The sequence below is a fragment of the Nematocida major genome (genome assembly GCF_021653875.1).
Source record: "Nematocida major strain JUm2507 chromosome Unknown 2399, whole genome shotgun sequence".
Lineage (NCBI taxonomy): Eukaryota > Fungi > Microsporidia > Nematocida > Nematocida major.
In genome coordinates, this window is record NW_025952938.1 from 1 (window position 1) to 15893 (window position 15893).

The 15893-nt window shown below is 50.9% G+C and overlaps 7 protein-coding genes across 7 annotated transcripts; 1 reads left to right on the forward strand and 6 right to left on the reverse strand.

Annotated features, from left to right (window-relative positions):
* NEMAJ01_1951 (uncharacterized protein) lies at positions 1-873 on the forward strand (the record flags this gene model as incomplete). Its single annotated transcript, XM_047915789.1, has 1 exon — positions 1-873. A coding segment is annotated over one exon (873 nt), but the record flags the coding sequence as incomplete, so codon positions are not given.
* A 640-nt stretch (positions 874-1513) lies between these two features.
* On the reverse strand, positions 1514-2116 carry NEMAJ01_1952 (uncharacterized protein; the record flags this gene model as incomplete). The annotated part of the gene is made up of 1 exon (XM_047915790.1): positions 1514-2116. One exon carries the CDS (start codon positions 2114-2116, stop codon positions 1514-1516), a length of 603 nt encoding a protein of 200 aa, XP_047771747.1.
* Positions 2117-2989: 873 nt separating this feature from the next.
* On the reverse strand, positions 2990-4792 carry NEMAJ01_1953 (uncharacterized protein; the record flags this gene model as incomplete). Its single annotated transcript, XM_047915791.1, has 1 exon — positions 2990-4792. The coding sequence occupies one exon, from the start codon at positions 4790-4792 to the stop codon at positions 2990-2992; it is 1803 nt and encodes a 600-aa protein (XP_047771748.1).
* Positions 4793-6866: 2074 nt separating this feature from the next.
* NEMAJ01_1954 (uncharacterized protein) lies at positions 6867-9671 on the reverse strand (the record flags this gene model as incomplete). Its single annotated transcript, XM_047915792.1, has 1 exon — positions 6867-9671. The coding sequence occupies one exon, from the start codon at positions 9669-9671 to the stop codon at positions 6867-6869; it is 2805 nt and encodes a 934-aa protein (XP_047771749.1).
* A 237-nt stretch (positions 9672-9908) lies between these two features.
* NEMAJ01_1955 (uncharacterized protein) lies at positions 9909-12596 on the reverse strand (the record flags this gene model as incomplete). Its single annotated transcript, XM_047915793.1, has 1 exon — positions 9909-12596. One exon carries the CDS (start codon positions 12594-12596, stop codon positions 9909-9911), a length of 2688 nt encoding a protein of 895 aa, XP_047771750.1.
* Positions 12597-12897: 301 nt separating this feature from the next.
* NEMAJ01_1956 (uncharacterized protein) lies at positions 12898-14961 on the reverse strand (the record flags this gene model as incomplete). The annotated part of the gene is made up of 1 exon (XM_047915794.1): positions 12898-14961. The coding sequence occupies one exon, from the start codon at positions 14959-14961 to the stop codon at positions 12898-12900; it is 2064 nt and encodes a 687-aa protein (XP_047771751.1).
* A 454-nt stretch (positions 14962-15415) lies between these two features.
* NEMAJ01_1957 (uncharacterized protein) lies at positions 15416-15856 on the reverse strand (the record flags this gene model as incomplete). Its single annotated transcript, XM_047915795.1, has 1 exon — positions 15416-15856. The coding sequence occupies one exon, from the start codon at positions 15854-15856 to the stop codon at positions 15416-15418; it is 441 nt and encodes a 146-aa protein (XP_047771752.1).
* Positions 15857-15893: the final 37 nt, after the last annotated feature.

Genomic DNA, 15893 nt, shown 5'->3' on the forward strand with positions numbered 1-15893 from the left:
AAACTTACTGAAGACACTCGGGGGTTCATAGAGCGCTTGGCTGTCGATGGAGCCTCTGCGCACCCAAACCAGCTTTTCTTGCTCGGGAACGCCTTGAGAAGCAAACAGATACAAGAATTCTCCGAGCACTTCACCTTGTATGCAGCAGCAAAAGGCATCGAGTTCGCCCAGGAGCATCCGGGCGTGCGCCTCCTCTCGAATCTGCTCGGCAGCCTTCCGCTGGATGACTCCGTAACGCAATACAATGGGATGCAGCACATAGTCTTTCTGGACATGTTGCGCGGCCTTTTTCCAAGAATCGCCCTGTCAAAGAAAACAACTTCTATACTCTATAAAAGCACAGGCACTATCATCAAAATAGGGAGCTACACCGGAGACAACTGCGCACCCACAGCAAACGCCATTATGAAGTACTTTAGAGAGTACAAAAAGCAGGCGCGCGAGTCTCTTTTCGGGTGTTTACAATTAAAAAGCTTTAACACCATCTCTAGCATGTTTCCTGTTTTGCTTGCAGACAAGTCAACACGCCACACAGACGAAATTCGCGCGCTTATTATGGATGTGGAGGAGAAAGACCGGGAGAGGGCACTGGACGCCAAGGTGGTCTTCGACCTCTTCGTGTTCTTCGCCAGCTTGCAAGATGATAGCACCCCGCACGAGCTGGTGCTTGCTCTGGGCAGCAGGGTTGTGCCAAGGTCGATACAGGCATACAATCGCAACAAATACGTGTTTTCTATCAAAAGCCAAGCAGCCGCCGTGATTCTGGAGGCTCTGAACACGTACCAGAGTGCCCTGCTGGAGATGCCTAGCGGAGAAGAGGTGTTCAAAGGCATGCAGGGCATACTCCAGTATTCCATAGACCAGAAGAGATAGCCGCTGCGCATGCGAGTACGGCCAAATTGCACGGTCCGCCGGCTAGAGAAATGCTTGTATGCGCTGGATTGCCGCTTGCTCTTAGCAGTATATACGCATGCGCTTTTATACAACTTGTGCCAAACAATTAGAATCGCCCGAATTCTAAAAGCCTTTCCATTTGGAGGCTTCCTTTCCTTCCGGCCCTGCAAAGCAAAAATAAAACTTCTCTCGATTGGATTTCAGTCTTCGGGCCTCTTTTCCTTTAAATTTGCTTTGCCTGCATGAAGAATGTGCAGCAAACTTTCTTTTTCCTCTTTTTCCATTAATTAGCTGCCATGGGGGATGCCCACGCGAAACACTGCCTTCTACTCGCGCCCAGCCTGCTCGAACAGACACAGCACACTTTGCCGCTGTTTTGTTGCGCTGCCAATCCTGCCACAGCGAATGCCCAGCTGCAAGCATCCAGCCTTTGGCATGGAACATGTATCTTTAAAAAGCGTTTATTTTGCAAAACATTAATGTCCCTTCGGGCACGCTGCTCTCCACCATCAAAACCTCCTCTGCGCACGCCCATCTTCGGAAGCTTCGCAAAGGCAGCTCCTGCACTGCACTCTGCACGCACCGAAAAAACATCAGCACGCTTTTCTAGGGCAGGTAACTAAAACCAGCAGTCCGACGTGAAAGCTTCGCACAAAACAGCAAACTTTTCCCGCCCGCCGGCCTTCAAAAGAGTCTCCGAATTATTGATAAAGCACTCCAGCACCCGGGGCTCGTACCTTTCGAAAAGCCTGCCGAAGTAGGAAATTGGATGGCTCAGCTGCAGCTTTGAAGGAACAAGACTGTACAGCTCGTGGATAAGCTGGGTTTGGCCCGGGTCTTTCAAGATGGCATGCTTAAGGAACCAAAGAAGCCATGTGTTTCTCAATGACTCCATCTGCTTGTCAAACTCGGGCTTGATTCCCCGAAGCTTCCCTTTCATATGCGCTTTGTAGCTTTGCGCCTCCTCGCACAAAATCGCACAGAACGAGCGGACGTGCTCTGCTGTATTCTGCTTAAGAAATTCTCTCACAAAGTATATAATTGCTCCTTCTGGCCCCAAAATGCGTGTAGACAACAAATCGATCTCTGAAGTTAAGCGCGTGCCAGCTTTGATAGTACTGCGATGGGACCGCGTAGGAACACAGAGTGCTGCACTTTTTGCTCGGGCGAGGAGCAGGGATGCGCTTGGCAGAAAAGCCTCCAAACGCTTCTGAAGCTGCATCCGCCCGAAGAAAAAGCGCAGAAAGACATTTATTCGGGTTCAGGTTACAGTGCGTTGCATTTATGCCATGCTGCAGCTCCGGCTGAGCATGTTTTTCTAGCAGCCCGGATGAAAGGTTGGAAACCCGAATGCCTCTATGTCCAGACGCTACTCCAGAAAAACAGCGCAAACACAATACATGCACTTAGAGCTTTTTCTTGCTCAAGAAAAGTTTGTAAAGCCCTTTATTTCGGACGTGCCTTGGGGCTGCACCAGGACAAGCCAGGATTCTTCCGCTGCAGCTTGGATTTGAGCTCTGCCCGCCCGGACTGCCAATTCTGCGCCGCAGGTGTATTCTTTGCGGATACTGGATTTTCCATCGCCTAACCCCACGCCGTTTTTTCGGTAGAGCATTGCTTTCTTTTGGCACCTCTCCTCCTATATTCTTTTTGAGGCCTGCGTAGGAAATTAAACACGCTGACTGCCCGAAAACAACTAAAAATGCACACAGGAAGCCTCCAAGCACACCATGTCTGCTGGGCTTTCTGTCATAAAGATGCAATCTGCTTTTCTATGCTTAGACCACACTTTTGGCAGCATAGCACGGCATTCACACAACCCAATTTCGTGTTACCAATCAAATTGATTGCACAATAAATGTAAAAATTGGCCCATCTTTTTGATGCTCCTCTGGTGCAGCGCCTGCCTTGCTTAGAGATCTGGCCGGAAACGAGGCCCGGGCGCACCCGGCATGCATTTGGCAGAAAAGCACGCGTTCATAGGCCGCCGCCACCACAGAGCAGCAGTTAAAGTTTAACACAGCGACCAAGAAAAATGCACACAAAAAGCATTTACTTTTGGGCAACTCCAAGGCAAAGCCGCTGGCATTTGGCCCTATACCCCGCTTGCCATGAGGGCCTGTTCTGCGCTTGCCAGCAGGCAGCAGACATGCTGCATTTTCTTCTGCAGGCGCGCCAGTGCGTCTTGAACAGCCAGCCTTTCGTCCGAAAGCCGCTTGGCGCGCGCACTTCTTTTCTTTGCCTGCTGTATGTGCAGGCCCAGGCATTCAATGGTCTTTATGTGCACCTGGACAACTTTGCCCAGCGCTTCCTTGTCGTCTCGAAGGCGCGCAACCTCTGCCACAATCAGCTCCCTTCTTTCGTACGCCTTTATTTTCGTGTCAACGCGCTGCTTTTCTTCTATCAGCCGGCCCAGCGCCTCCTGGCTTTCTTGTGCTGCTTGCTCTAGGCCGATTCCCAAGAGCATGCCCTTCCACGCGCCCGCTTTTTCCACGCGAAGCTGATGGCTTTTTATCATTCTGGAAAGCCGCGCGCTCTCTCTAAGCTCGTTTAGGTTCTCCTCGCGCCTTCGGTCCTGAGGATCCATAGCGTGCTTTCTCTCCTCTGCCAGTGCCTGCATTCTCTGCTCCAGAACAGCAGCTCTCGCACAGGCAGCGCTTTCCTGCTCATGCAGCGCTTCCCTCTGATGGTCTATCTTCCTCTGATCCTCGTCCCGTCTTTTCTGCCGCTCGCGCTGAATCCGCACAACCAGCTCCTGCGCCTGCCAATGCCTCTGCAGCATCTCTTTTTCTTGCTTCTGCAGAACCTCTTGGTGCACCTGCGCGGCCACACTCTCCTGCCTGGCTTGCCCTTTGCGCCCCCGGGCGCTTTCCAGGCCCGCGTACCCTAGTTTTATGCCGGCCTTTCGCTCCTGCACACGGGCGCTCTCTCTCTGCAGCATTTTCAGCAGACTTGCTATCCGCACGCTCTCGTCCTTTTCCAGCTCGTTTTGCTCTTTCCGCTCGGCCTCCAGCTCTTCCAGCTCAGCGCGCTCGGCCTCTACATCCGAAAAGACCCGGGCTCTCTCTTCTATGCACGCACCCATCTCGGCGCCTATCTCTTCAAGCCGCGTCCGAAATTCGCACACAGGCTTCTCCCCCGCGGCCAGCTGGCCTATCCAGCATGCCTCTTTTCTCCTAGACACGCCAGCGCGGGCTTCATAGCCCCCCTGGCACATGTTTCTACCGCTTGCACACTTTTTCTTGCGCGACCTCTGCTTTTTGCGCTCTGCAATGAGCTCGCCCAGCTCCTGAAGAAAAACGCTCAGAAAACCCCCCACAACCTCGATGTCTGCTTTGCTTTCGCGCTCGCTTTCGGTGTCTATCAGACCATGCTCTTTCTGCAGGCGCTTATACGCCAGAAGAGCCTTCAGCTCTGCATCGGCAATCAGCACAGACATCTTGCTTACAAGAATCCCCGGCGCCTCTTCCCGAATCTGCTCCTCGGCTTCCTTGGTGTGCGCCTCTATCCAGGCCATCTGGGATGTCTGCGTTGTGCACGTTCTGGCTTTTTTGTCAGAGGCTTCTTGCCTAGCCACACAGTATATTTCCTCAATGTGCCGCTCTATGTACTGAAATATGCTCTCCTTCCCCGGGCGGCTGCCGGGCATGGCGTGCGCCATCTCTAGAACTTCATCAAACAAAAGGCGGTTTGTCTGCTCTAGCGCAAAAGTCAGCTCATTTTCGGTGAGGCTCAGGCTGTCTGCGCGCGCATAGCCAACCATCTTCTGTGTAAGAAACTCGGCAATCTCGTACGGATTTTCAAGAAGACTGCGGGGAACCGCACACTCTGCCAGGCCCTTCTTCATTTCCTCAAGTTTCAAAGCTACCTTATCTGTTCCTGTTTTATTTTCTTCCATAACCCTGTAAAATATTTTTAGTTTTTGGCTTTTGTGTTTGTTTTTGTGATAGATGATAACATGCCAGGCACCAGCGCGCGCCTTTATGTGCGTACACGGAATCTCCCAGCGCGATTTTTGGTGTCCTCTTTCTATCTAGCGTAAAAGCGGCTGCAAACCCGCAGCGCCGGCGTGTCTCCCTGCATGCTGCGGCGCCACATAGCGGCCCACTGTTTTAGGCCTGCTGCAGCACGCGCTCGCAGCGCGGCCTGTTTCGAGCGAAAACGTCTTTCTAGCACATAAAAATCTTCTCTTTTGGAAAATGAATAGTATTTTAAAAGCATATGTGTTGGGATTTTTATTTGTGTTTTTCTTCGCGCATTCTCAATGCTGCACATGGGGCCGATTTGAAAGCAAAAAGCGGGTGTAGGTGTGAGAAGAAGAACTCAATATAGATTGCATCGGGCTATTAAAGCAATGCTTAGCCACGAATTCGGGTTATAGCCCCCATGCGACCTTTAATTTGCCGAGAAATTTGAATTTTAGCCTTTCCATGCTCTTTTTTCCCACGTCTTTCCCAGCCGTATTGAGCCTCCAGTGAGTGGCTGAGCCACTGGACGCACAGCACATACAAATCCCCAGAAACAGCACGATGGAAGTTCGTCTTTATTGCTAAGCATAAACGTAAATTTGCACGGGCTTATGTGGAAACAAACAGAGAATCGCTGCTTTTATTAGCTAGACGCGCACATCAAAGTGATGTCAAAAAAGCGTGAAGAATAGCTGTGCCAGCACCAAACAGCAAGACATCTTTATGGGTGGACAGAGCCCCACAGCGCGGCATGGTGCCAGGGGTTTGCTTAATGAAACGCACATGTGCAGGCTTGCAGAGAATTCTGCTGTAGCTGCTCCCGGGTGGAAGGCCGCTCGCCCCGGCCCATCCCCTGTGTAGGTTGAGTGCGCTGGCAGCGTGCCATGAAGCGTGCTTGTCTTGCAGGCCGCAGGAGCGCCTCACACTCTACAATTGTCTCGCCGGAGGCATGTTGGCAAGCACGCGCAAATCAACAATGACAAGTTACTTTTATTAAAATGCATAAGTCCGTATATATCTGAATAAAGCACCGTGCAATCGGGGCGAAAACTCGGATAGCGGCGGCCAGGCCTATGCATCCGGCCGGCCCGAGCATGGCGTGTCTATGGAAGCACTGTCGTCATCCGCGCCCTTCCCTGAACGGTCGTCTTTTTTGTGTTTAACGCACAATACAAAGCCTACCAGCGCGAGCAAAATCAGCACAAGCCCGGTGTAAAATAAAATGCGGCGGCGGTTGCGAATGCTTCTTTTTTCTTGGCATGCAATGCCTGCGGCAAGCGCACAGTCTCTCTTTTCTCGGCGTTTCTGCATAAGATAGTATACATATAAGTGCATATATAGAGAAAAAATCAAAAAGATGGTGGGTTATTATTGGCTGCAGCTCGCACTGCATAGCTGGCCTTTAAAGCCACTGCTGCCAATAATTTTGCATGGGAAAATTCAATAAAATTTTATCTTGGCATTCGGGTTATGGCCTGCTTTTGAGAAAACACGGCGGCCAACTGGATAAAAAGGCTGGCCACAAACAGCGCGCATGGGATAGACACATAGAGCCGCCTTTTTGGCACACTATGCGCGTTAAAAACAATAGATTTTGCTAGCGCCATTGCTACTGGGTGCCGCAGGCAGTGCACGGGCTTGTGGAAAATGGGATCTTTCATTTATTGTCTTGATTTTCTAGACGGCCGCTGCCATTTGTGCAGATGTTTCTGGCTTTGGCCCTCGGCTGGGGAAAGCTTTTTATTTTGGCGCACGCAAAGATATCGGGCAGCGGCCAACACGCCTGCCTACATAGCAAAAGCACAGGGCTATATGCCCGGGCGCCAGGAAATCGTGGGCAATGCAGGCAGAGGCTGTGCGCGGGCATCTGAATTGCATTCCGCCTTCGTAAAATAGCACAGGCCGTCCCTGCAGTTGCTTCCAGACGCCCGGTCTGTTAAAAGGCGCCGTTTGCTGGCTTCCGTTATTCCTGAAGTGTTTCCCGGGGCTGTTCTTACTCGGGTCTTAAATCTTGTGCTTTCTGAAAAATAGCGAAAGAAGCAGGTTGTGAATGCGGAGCTCATGATTGAACTTCCTTACGCCTCGAATAAGCAGTAGGCACTGGCCGGGGATATACAGGCAATCCTGGCACTCGCTTGCCGCAAGTACGCCAGCGCCTTCTTTGGCTTTGTTTTTGGATACGCAAACGATAGACATGCATACGTTTTCGCATTTAAGCGCATAGTATCTTTTGATGTTTTCAATTTGGTCGGCTATGCTTTTGTGCTGTTCTGCCGGGGTAGAGCCATCGGCCTGTCGGAAAATAAACTGCGAATATGTTTCTTTGTTTTCGCGCACTATTGCATACCAGCACACAGTTATCGCGCGGGTGGTTGGGTCTTCTGTTTGGCTAACACACATTTCCCAGCAGCGGGGCGAGGCTGCGGGACTGTACATGTACAGATTGTTGTACATGCCTCTAATATGCGTGTATGTATATGCTTGCTCGTCTGTTTGAGCGCAATTGCCCTCTGGTGGGTCGCCAGGATAGAAGTACACAGACGGCTCAACATTGCCATCTACAAAGTCGCGTAATGGCACTATTTGGTGCGGCACAAGCCCCTTGTGGGCATACGGCGTCAGAAGCAGCGCAGATCGCATCAAGGGCGACAGAAACAGCGGGATTTTTATGCGGCCCTGCACGTCGTCCGAGCTGTCAAACACCGAAAACGTGAATTGGCCGGAGTCAATGGTCTCCCGAAGGTAGTAGAAAACCACAGCGCGCCCCTGCTCGTCCAAGTCGTTGACGGTCATTTGCAGATCGCTGCCAGACACCAAGCCCCATTTTTTCGTGCTTGTGTTGTAGCTCAGCGGATACACATTTCCAGCCAGCGTGTTGTGCATTAAATGCAGATACTCACACACCTTCGATATACTGTGCAGAGGCGTCCACTTGTTCTGCAGAATGCGCCCCGGCATGCACACAAGCCTGTATTTCTGGGCATAGTTGTCCACAAAGTGCACATGAATGTGGAGTTCGGGAGTGCATGCTTCCCAGCGGTTGTACACAATCTTGCTCTCCTCTTGCACAACATGAAAATGGCGCTTCCCCTCGTCTAAAATAACAATTTTGCTTTTCAAGTAGGGCGCGCGGGACACTGCACGCTTCCCCAGAAACCTGCGCTGGGTTTTTATTGCGCCATTGCTGGCGTCTGAATAGTATGTCCACAGGCTGAATTTGTAAAAGAGCGAAATTGCATTATATGCCTCCCGATACGCAGGTTCTATGTCTTCGATGCTCGAAGCTTCTGCGCTTCCCCACAACTCCTTTGGTTCGATTTCTGACTCCACATGCGGAAAAGCCTTTTCTGGCTCGAGTTTCCAGTTTCTGACTGCGCTGTATAAGGCTCTCAGTATTTCAACAGCCCTTTTGAGTTTTGGGCTTTCTCTGTACCTTTCCGCGCAGCAGATGCACATATAGTGCAGGCTTAGCTCAAAAGTTTCGCTGTCCATGCGCAGGAAGTCGTCCAGAACTTCGGGTATGCGCATGCAAAACATAAAGCCATTTAGGCGCGCCAAATTGCACCCAATACGATTAATAACCCTGGAAGTGTTTTCGGTCATTATGGGCGGATACCCATATAAGTTTCCCAGCGCATTTTTTTTGACGCGCTGTGTTACTCGCTTCGGGTCCATAATGCTGACATACTCGTCGGGCGAGTTTTCTTCTATGTATGCATGTATGTCATTCAGCAGATTCGGGTAATAGCCCCGATGCCCTTTCATATGGCCCGAGAAAAAAAAGTCTCTTTTGCCCATAATCTGGACATCTCTTTCTGCGCACCCGCACTGCGCAAGAGAAAAATACTTTAAAAAAAAGCACCATATGCTGCACCCGGGCTTGGAAGACACAACACATCTCAAGGCGTTCAATCTGACTTGGCTTATAGTAGAAGGCTCTAAGCAGCATGTAAAAACCTTGCTGATTTCCATGCTTGCGGGATGGCCTTGCCGAGCAAGACTTTGGTCTGAGAGATATGCGCTTGGATGAATCTCCATATAGGCGCCGGACTTTGACATAGTGCAAATGTGCCTAAAACAGGCATCTCTGAAAGGAACTATATTGTTCGCAGGCGCCGAGGCGTGCGCAGGAGCGTATTTATTCTGATGCCCACTGGCCCCCGCCACTGTGTATGTTCTGGCGTGTTCCATGTTCGCGACCAACCGCTGCTGGCTTGTCCCTGCATTATTGGCGGTGCTGTGCATGTTTCCATACAAAGCATTGGGTTTTTGATAGTCTGCACTTGTGTACGGAGGCACGCATGCATGGCTTGCAGGCATGTGCGCGGGGTCTTTTCTTTCGGGTGGGTGGCTTGGGGCACTGTTTTGTGGCAAAGGATTTCTGCCAACGACATTTCCGGAGGCGCTGCGCTTCCTGGAGACGCTGTCACTTGTTGCCGGTGGGCACGTGTATAAAAAGGTGTTCGCAAGCAGGCCCAGCCGCTGCGCTTCTTGATCGTGTACAACTGCATTTTTCGAGGTAGAAGGCTGATTTATGCCGCCTCCCTCCATATACAATGCGTTTCTGTTTTCGGGCGTCCCGCTGCTGCTTGGAAGCGCAGGATTGCGTTTATGGGCTGCCACAAAAGCTCCATCCCCCATGGAATCGCCACTCGGGCCCGTAGGAAAGCCTCCATCTGGAGACACATCCAATAGCTCTTTCAAAACTGGTGCGTTTAGATGGGATCCACAGACCTCCCGAGAAAGGCCGAGTAGAAGCATGGCTCCATGCACTGCTAAGCTTTTTTTTACAACTATGCGCATTTTCATTTACATGCATTTTCAAAAATTGTCTTTAAATGGCCATCCATATCAATTTGATTTGAAAAACATTGCTCTGATTCGTGCACATGATGCCGATTCAGATTCTGGCCACGAGGAGTACTTCATTTTTTCCTGCAAGCTCAAATCTACGCCCAGCCTTGCTGTAGCCCAAACGTACCCGGCAGCTTCTGTTTTTATTTCCGAAAAAAACGAGAAAATATGCGCATAGGCATGTATTTTATTCTAGTCGATACCCCAGACAAACCGAACATTGCAGGGGGGTTTAAATACACTAAAAACCATTCTAAGCTTGTCACTGCTCTGGTCAAGATGCATACTTTTTTTCATTCCTTCCACGACCGCACACACTTCCTCTGGCTTGCTAAAGTACTTAATGGCGTCATGCGCCCGGTCGTACATACAGTTTGGTGAAAGTTCGTCATACAGCTCCTTGATTAGGTCTGCGTATTCTTTTTTTCTCACACACGCCAAGCCGAACCAGACAAGGTCTAGCGTGTGCTTTAGCAGGCTTGCCTGCGCGCTGTTCTCTTCCTGCAGAAGCTGCGCCAGCTTTCTAGCATACACCATGCTGTTGCATGCAAACAGAACGTTGAACAAGTTCTCCACTCGGTATCCAATGTTGAGATCTTTGCTGCAAGAGAGCACCTCATCTGTCTCGCGAGGGTATGCGCGGAGGGTTTCTATAGTAAAAAGCGCGTACTTCGACTTTTCGAGATACTCCATGTCCTGAAGCGAGCGCGAAGTCTTAAAAATCTCAATGTATCTTTGCCTTTGCAGACTTATCCGGGGAAGATGTTTTTTCAGCACGCCTGTGCATGCCGGAATTCTTAGAATGCTGTACTGCGTTCTTGTGTCCGCCAGGGGAGTGCTTCCTATTATGTTGGAAACAAAGCATAGAATCGGATGCCCTTTGGCCAGCTCTATCCCCTCGGCAGTTGCCTGCATAAGAAGCAGCTCAACAACTGCTCTTTTTTGGTCTACGTGCTGGATTTTTCTTAGCAGCATAACCTCCCGTATGCTGGAGAAGCTGTTCGTTGCCATGTTTTGGGCTGCGCGTTTTATGCCGTTTATGCAAAGCTCTTCTTGACTTCTGGCCATATCCAGACACTGCGCTATGTAGTGTGCAAGCAGGCATCGGGTAAAGCCCGGAGTGCGCGCGCATTTGTCTTTTATATGCTCGAGCTCCTGCACGCCTTCGAAGGAGATAGACGCGCTTTTTGCCAGCATTTTTATGCTGGTGTGCCCCTCTTTCAGCTCAAAAACTATCCCCTGGGCGTTTCCGTTTTGCGTTGTTTTAAGCACAATATCCCCATAAACATCGTGCTTTCCGTCGCTTCGCACGCCTCTTCTCCCGTCTCTAAGCCATATGTCCATTTCCTCGGATGCGGAAAGAGACAGCAGAAAATTGGCCGCATACGCGCCCACCCTTGCGTAAAACGCTTTACTAGGTTCCCCCGGGCCGCTGACCTCCTCCATAAACGCAGCAATTGTTTCCTCCTCCGCACCAAGCCTGCCGGTTATCTCCGCCAGCGCCAGCAGAATGTTTAGCAGCCCTGTCCGGAGCTCGTTTCGGTCTTGTCTTTTGTATGCAACCCGGCCGCACGAAAGGTTGGAAACCACCTGGTTCCATGCTCGGTGCAGCTCCAAGCTGACACACTCCACGGGCGCGGCGTGCTTTGTGAAAAAAGCTTTAAGGCCATCCGTGGCACCGGGAAGCTTGGCCAGAGTGTACTCGTGCGGGTCGGGGTTGTATGTAAGGCAGCAGAACAGCGCATAGAGCCCAACCTCCACGCAGTTGCTGAAGGTTTTGGTCGTGTCCTCGTAGAGCTCGCAAGCTGCATTTTCGTGCGATTGGACGCGTATGCACGGCGGAATTTGTACATACCCCGGCAGGTGGCAGGAGCTTGCAAACGGAAAGCATCCATACTTTTCTACAACAATCTGCACTCTTTTTAGCCAGGGCGAGAGCTGCATTGCCTCAAAACACTGCTGGGCAGGCACAAAAAGCGCGCTCTCTGCTTTTTCTGCGTGGGCCTCAGGAAAGCCCACTGCCGCGCCCAGTATTTCATACACAGACGCAAACAGCTTTTTCGCGCTCTCAACGCTGTCTAAAAACTCAAAAATGTATGCCTGTATCAAAAACTGCGCGCTGTCCAAAAACTCTCCTGAAAGAAAGCTCTCCATCGTGTGCGGGGTTTTTACCACATTTTTGTGCTTTAGAAAAAACATTATGACCTCTGCAGCTTCCTTCTGCCACACAAGGAGGGCTTTTCCAGGCTTTGAGCTTTGGGCTGGGGTCAGCATGCTTAGGCAAAAGATGGCCTTTCCCCCCTTTTTTTTCAGCACCAAGTTTTTTCCGGAGATGCAGACGGGCACGTCTATGCCCTCGCTCAAAAGAAGAAGCGCTGCAAGGACCTGGTGCGCGTGCTTCTCCACCGCCGGAGCGCGCAGAAACCGGGTAAATGCATTCGGCCGCCCAGCCTCAATGGAAAGCTCTCCAGAGGCAGAGGGAAACATAAGAATAAGCATCCGGTGGTACTCCATAAAGTACTGTTCGTTTTCTCGCGCAGCCTCTGGGCCGCCGCCTTCTGCGCCCAGCAGACGGGCGCGGTCCGCCACAGCGCTTCTTGAGTAAACATACGGCTCTTTCGCCTGCTCGCCCAGGCTGCTGTGCCTCAAGCTGTACGCAGTGTCTATTTCGGGCGAAAACATCCTTTTGTTTTGCACAAGCCCCATCCGCTGATAGAGGTATCCGCGCATCAGGTTAAGCGGGCCCTCTGGATTTATTTTCAGCAAGGCACAGTTTTCTGCCAGCACAGTGGCACTTTGTGTTTTTTCGATTTGCAGCAGCGAAAGCCTTGCATAGGCAAAAGGCAGCGCAAGTCCGCAAAAAAAGCTCTGTATTCTCATGGTGAAAATAAAAATCGGTTTTCTTAAGATGCAGGCCTGCGCCTTGGCGCCAAACCCGCCTCCTCCGAAAAAACGAGTTTTTTAATGGTGCGCTTCTTGGCCGCTCTGCCATGCACAGAAAGCATACGGCACACCTTTACAAAGCTTCCAGAGCTTTATATTTGAAGAGTCTTTTATTTAGTATTTTCTGCAGTAGAGACCCAACACGCGCGCTCGCGCGCACTTTTGGAGAATCAAAGCGCAACAGAAGGCTAGAGCGCCCCGCGCGCCTGTCTGAAAGGCACGGGCTATTCCCTGCTGTCTATTGGGCGGGCTCTGGCAGAACGGCCGAAAAAAAGGCCTTTATGCGGGCATATTTTTCGCCCTGCAAACCCTGCGCGTTTTCGGCGCGGCCTGGGCAGAGGCTGGCCTTCTGCTCCTCCATTCTTTCCAAAGCGGCAGAAGCGTATGGTGCGCACAAAGAGCAGCAGAGCGTGCACTTTTCCTGCCCAGAAAAAACTACGCTGCGGTATATGTCTACAAGAAGCTGCGCCGGAACCGAAGAATCACTGCACGCAAAGGCAAACCATGCTAGGCCTAGAGATTTTTCCAGGCGCCTCCCGCCTTCTCCACCCTTTTGCAGCACCTTAGCCAGGGCTTTGGCATGCTCCACGCTGCGGCTCTGGAAAAGAAGCTGGAAAACCATGGGCAGTGTGCGCTCACTGAACTGCGGGGCGCTGTCAAGAAACACGTCTTTTCCTTCGGACAGGCACAGCGCGCAGTACTCGTGCATGTATTTCACAAAGGCTGCCGGGCAGCCCGAGTCCAGCATGTAGTAGTATGTCTGCATTCGCGCAGCACGGTCGTTTAACATTTCTGCGCGGGCATAGCTCCCTATATGAATGCCTGAGTACAGAACCTCAACGTCGTGCATTATGATAAGAGCATGCATGATTTGGTTTCGGGTTTTGGGCACGTCCAGAGAAACGCTGTCTAGCATGCTTGAAATAAACAACACGGTTGGATGCGCTGGGTGCAGCTGCATGTTTTTCTCGTATGCGTGGATGGCTAGATACGCAACAAGCATTTTTTTGTAGTTGAAGTCGCTGTGTATGTCTTTGATCATTAGAAAGCTGTTTATGTTTTTCGGGTCATTTGTAAGCATGTCTCGGACAGCCTTGGAAACCTTTTGCCTAATCATGGGCGCGTCCAATGTTTCTTCTGGCGTGGGCTCCTGTAAACTATTGCGGTGCTCTATCAGATAGTCAATGAAGTGGTCACTCTCATCCTCGGCAGGCGCCTGCTCGCCCAGGCTCTGGTTTCTGCTAGAAGACGCGGCGTCTTCCGAGCTGGGCTGCTGCTTCTTTTTTTCGCTTACAGTAATAAAGCACTTTTTGAACACGCGGTCCAAAAGAGTGGGCTCGTCGAATGTGCGCTGCCTCTTTTCTGCCTGAGACAAGTCCATTAGGATGTTGTAGACACAGGTGTTGGACTTTATTAGGTCCTCAGGCGCCTTCCAGAGCTCAAACATGTACGACTGCACAAGGAACTGCGGGCTGTCCATAAAAGAGCCCGTCTCAAAGCTCTCTTTGGTTTTGGGCAGCTCCTCCTCGCACCCATACGTCTGGAAAAACTGTATAATTTCTGCGGCTTCTTTCTGCTGAACCTTGATGAGCCTCTTTTTTCTTTCGCTGTACACCCACGTTCGCGTGCAGACCCGAAAAAACTCGCCGCTGCTGCTTTTTTTCGGCAGAAAAATTTCATCAGCGGTGCACTGAATGGGCACAGGCACGCCCTCGCTCAGCAGAAAAAGCGTGGCAATGATGTAGTGCGCGTGCTCCCTAACAGAGTCTGCGAGCAGAAAATTTGTGAAAGAGTCCGTGCGGCCGCTCTCAATCGACAGTGTCTTGTTTGCAGAAGGAAACAACTTCACCAGAACCCTATGATACTCGCGCCTGTACTCTTCAGGCACTGCGTTTCTGTCCTGGCGCACAACTTTCTCACTGCTGGGCAAGCCTGTCTCAGAGCTTTCCTTGCGCGAGCTTGGGCTGTGTGTCTGTGCAGAGATTTTTATTGTTATTTTGGGGAAAAACAGCCGAGCCCTCTGCGTGAAGGGCGTTTCGCCGTATAGAAGCTCCGGAATAATGCTTGCCTGGCGGCCTATGTTCGTTCTGAGCGTAAAAATGCCGTGCTCTGTGCTTTCGTGGCGAGCCAGCATTGCTTCGCTTTGCAGTGCTCTTGAAACACACACGAACTGGAAAAGAATCAAGACAAAGGCGCTGCTTCCGGTTTTGCAAGCAAAAGGCAACGAACAAAGCATCCGGGCCATCCGGCAAGGCTTCCAAGCCACACTCACAGCTTCTCTTGCTTCTACAGAACTTATCATTAATTTTTTCTGTATGTGTTTTTATTTATTTGCAGTATAAGCCCACTTTACAGAACAACTAGGCATGTCCAGGCTATACCTGGCACTTTTTGCAAAATGGGCACGCCGGGCAAAGCTACTTATGGCGCTTTGTCCACGTTTCGCACATCTTTCTAGCACAAATGTGCTTCAGAGTGCATCCAGCGAAGTTTGCATGCGAGGCTTGCCACCTTCTAAAAAGCACGCCCTAGAATATGCACAGAAGCAGCGTGAAACCGTGAAGACGCATTCTGCGGTGGGCCCTGCAAAACGCAGAGCGGATCCAGGCAGAAAGCACAGCGCACTCCGTTGAGGAATAACTGCCTAAAAAATCCCTTCAATGGGCTATATAAAAAAACAATTTTTCAACTTTGTCTTTATTTAAAGTACAAATCTGTGCTGTGCAGCCCTCCTGCTTTCAGTGCAAAGCATGGGCTTACTTGGATGCCTGGCAGCTCTCGCTCTTGCAGTTGGGATCGGTGCAGTTTTCTCCTTTACAGTTAGGGTCGGTGCATGGCACCCCGTTGTGGCTGTGGCCCTTTGCGCCGTCCTTCTTGGCTGGGCAGTTCTCGCACTTGCAGTTGGGGTCAGTGCAGTTTTCTCCTTTGCAGTTAGGGTCGGTGCATGGCGCCCCGTTGTGGCTGTGGCTCTTTGCGCCGTCCTTCTTGGCTGGGCAGTTCTCGCACTTGCAGTTTTCTCCATCGCACTTTCCGTCGGCGCATTCGCAATCACCGTCTTTGCAGTCCATGCCCTGTTTTCCAGCGGATTTTCCGGCCTTTTTAACGGCGGCGTTTGGGTTTGGGTTGGAGGCGGCTCTGACGATTGAAAGTATTGCTACAAATGCTGCTATGAATAATAAAGTTCTTGAGATTCTCATTATACTTTAGAACTCTTGCTGCCTATTTATACTTATT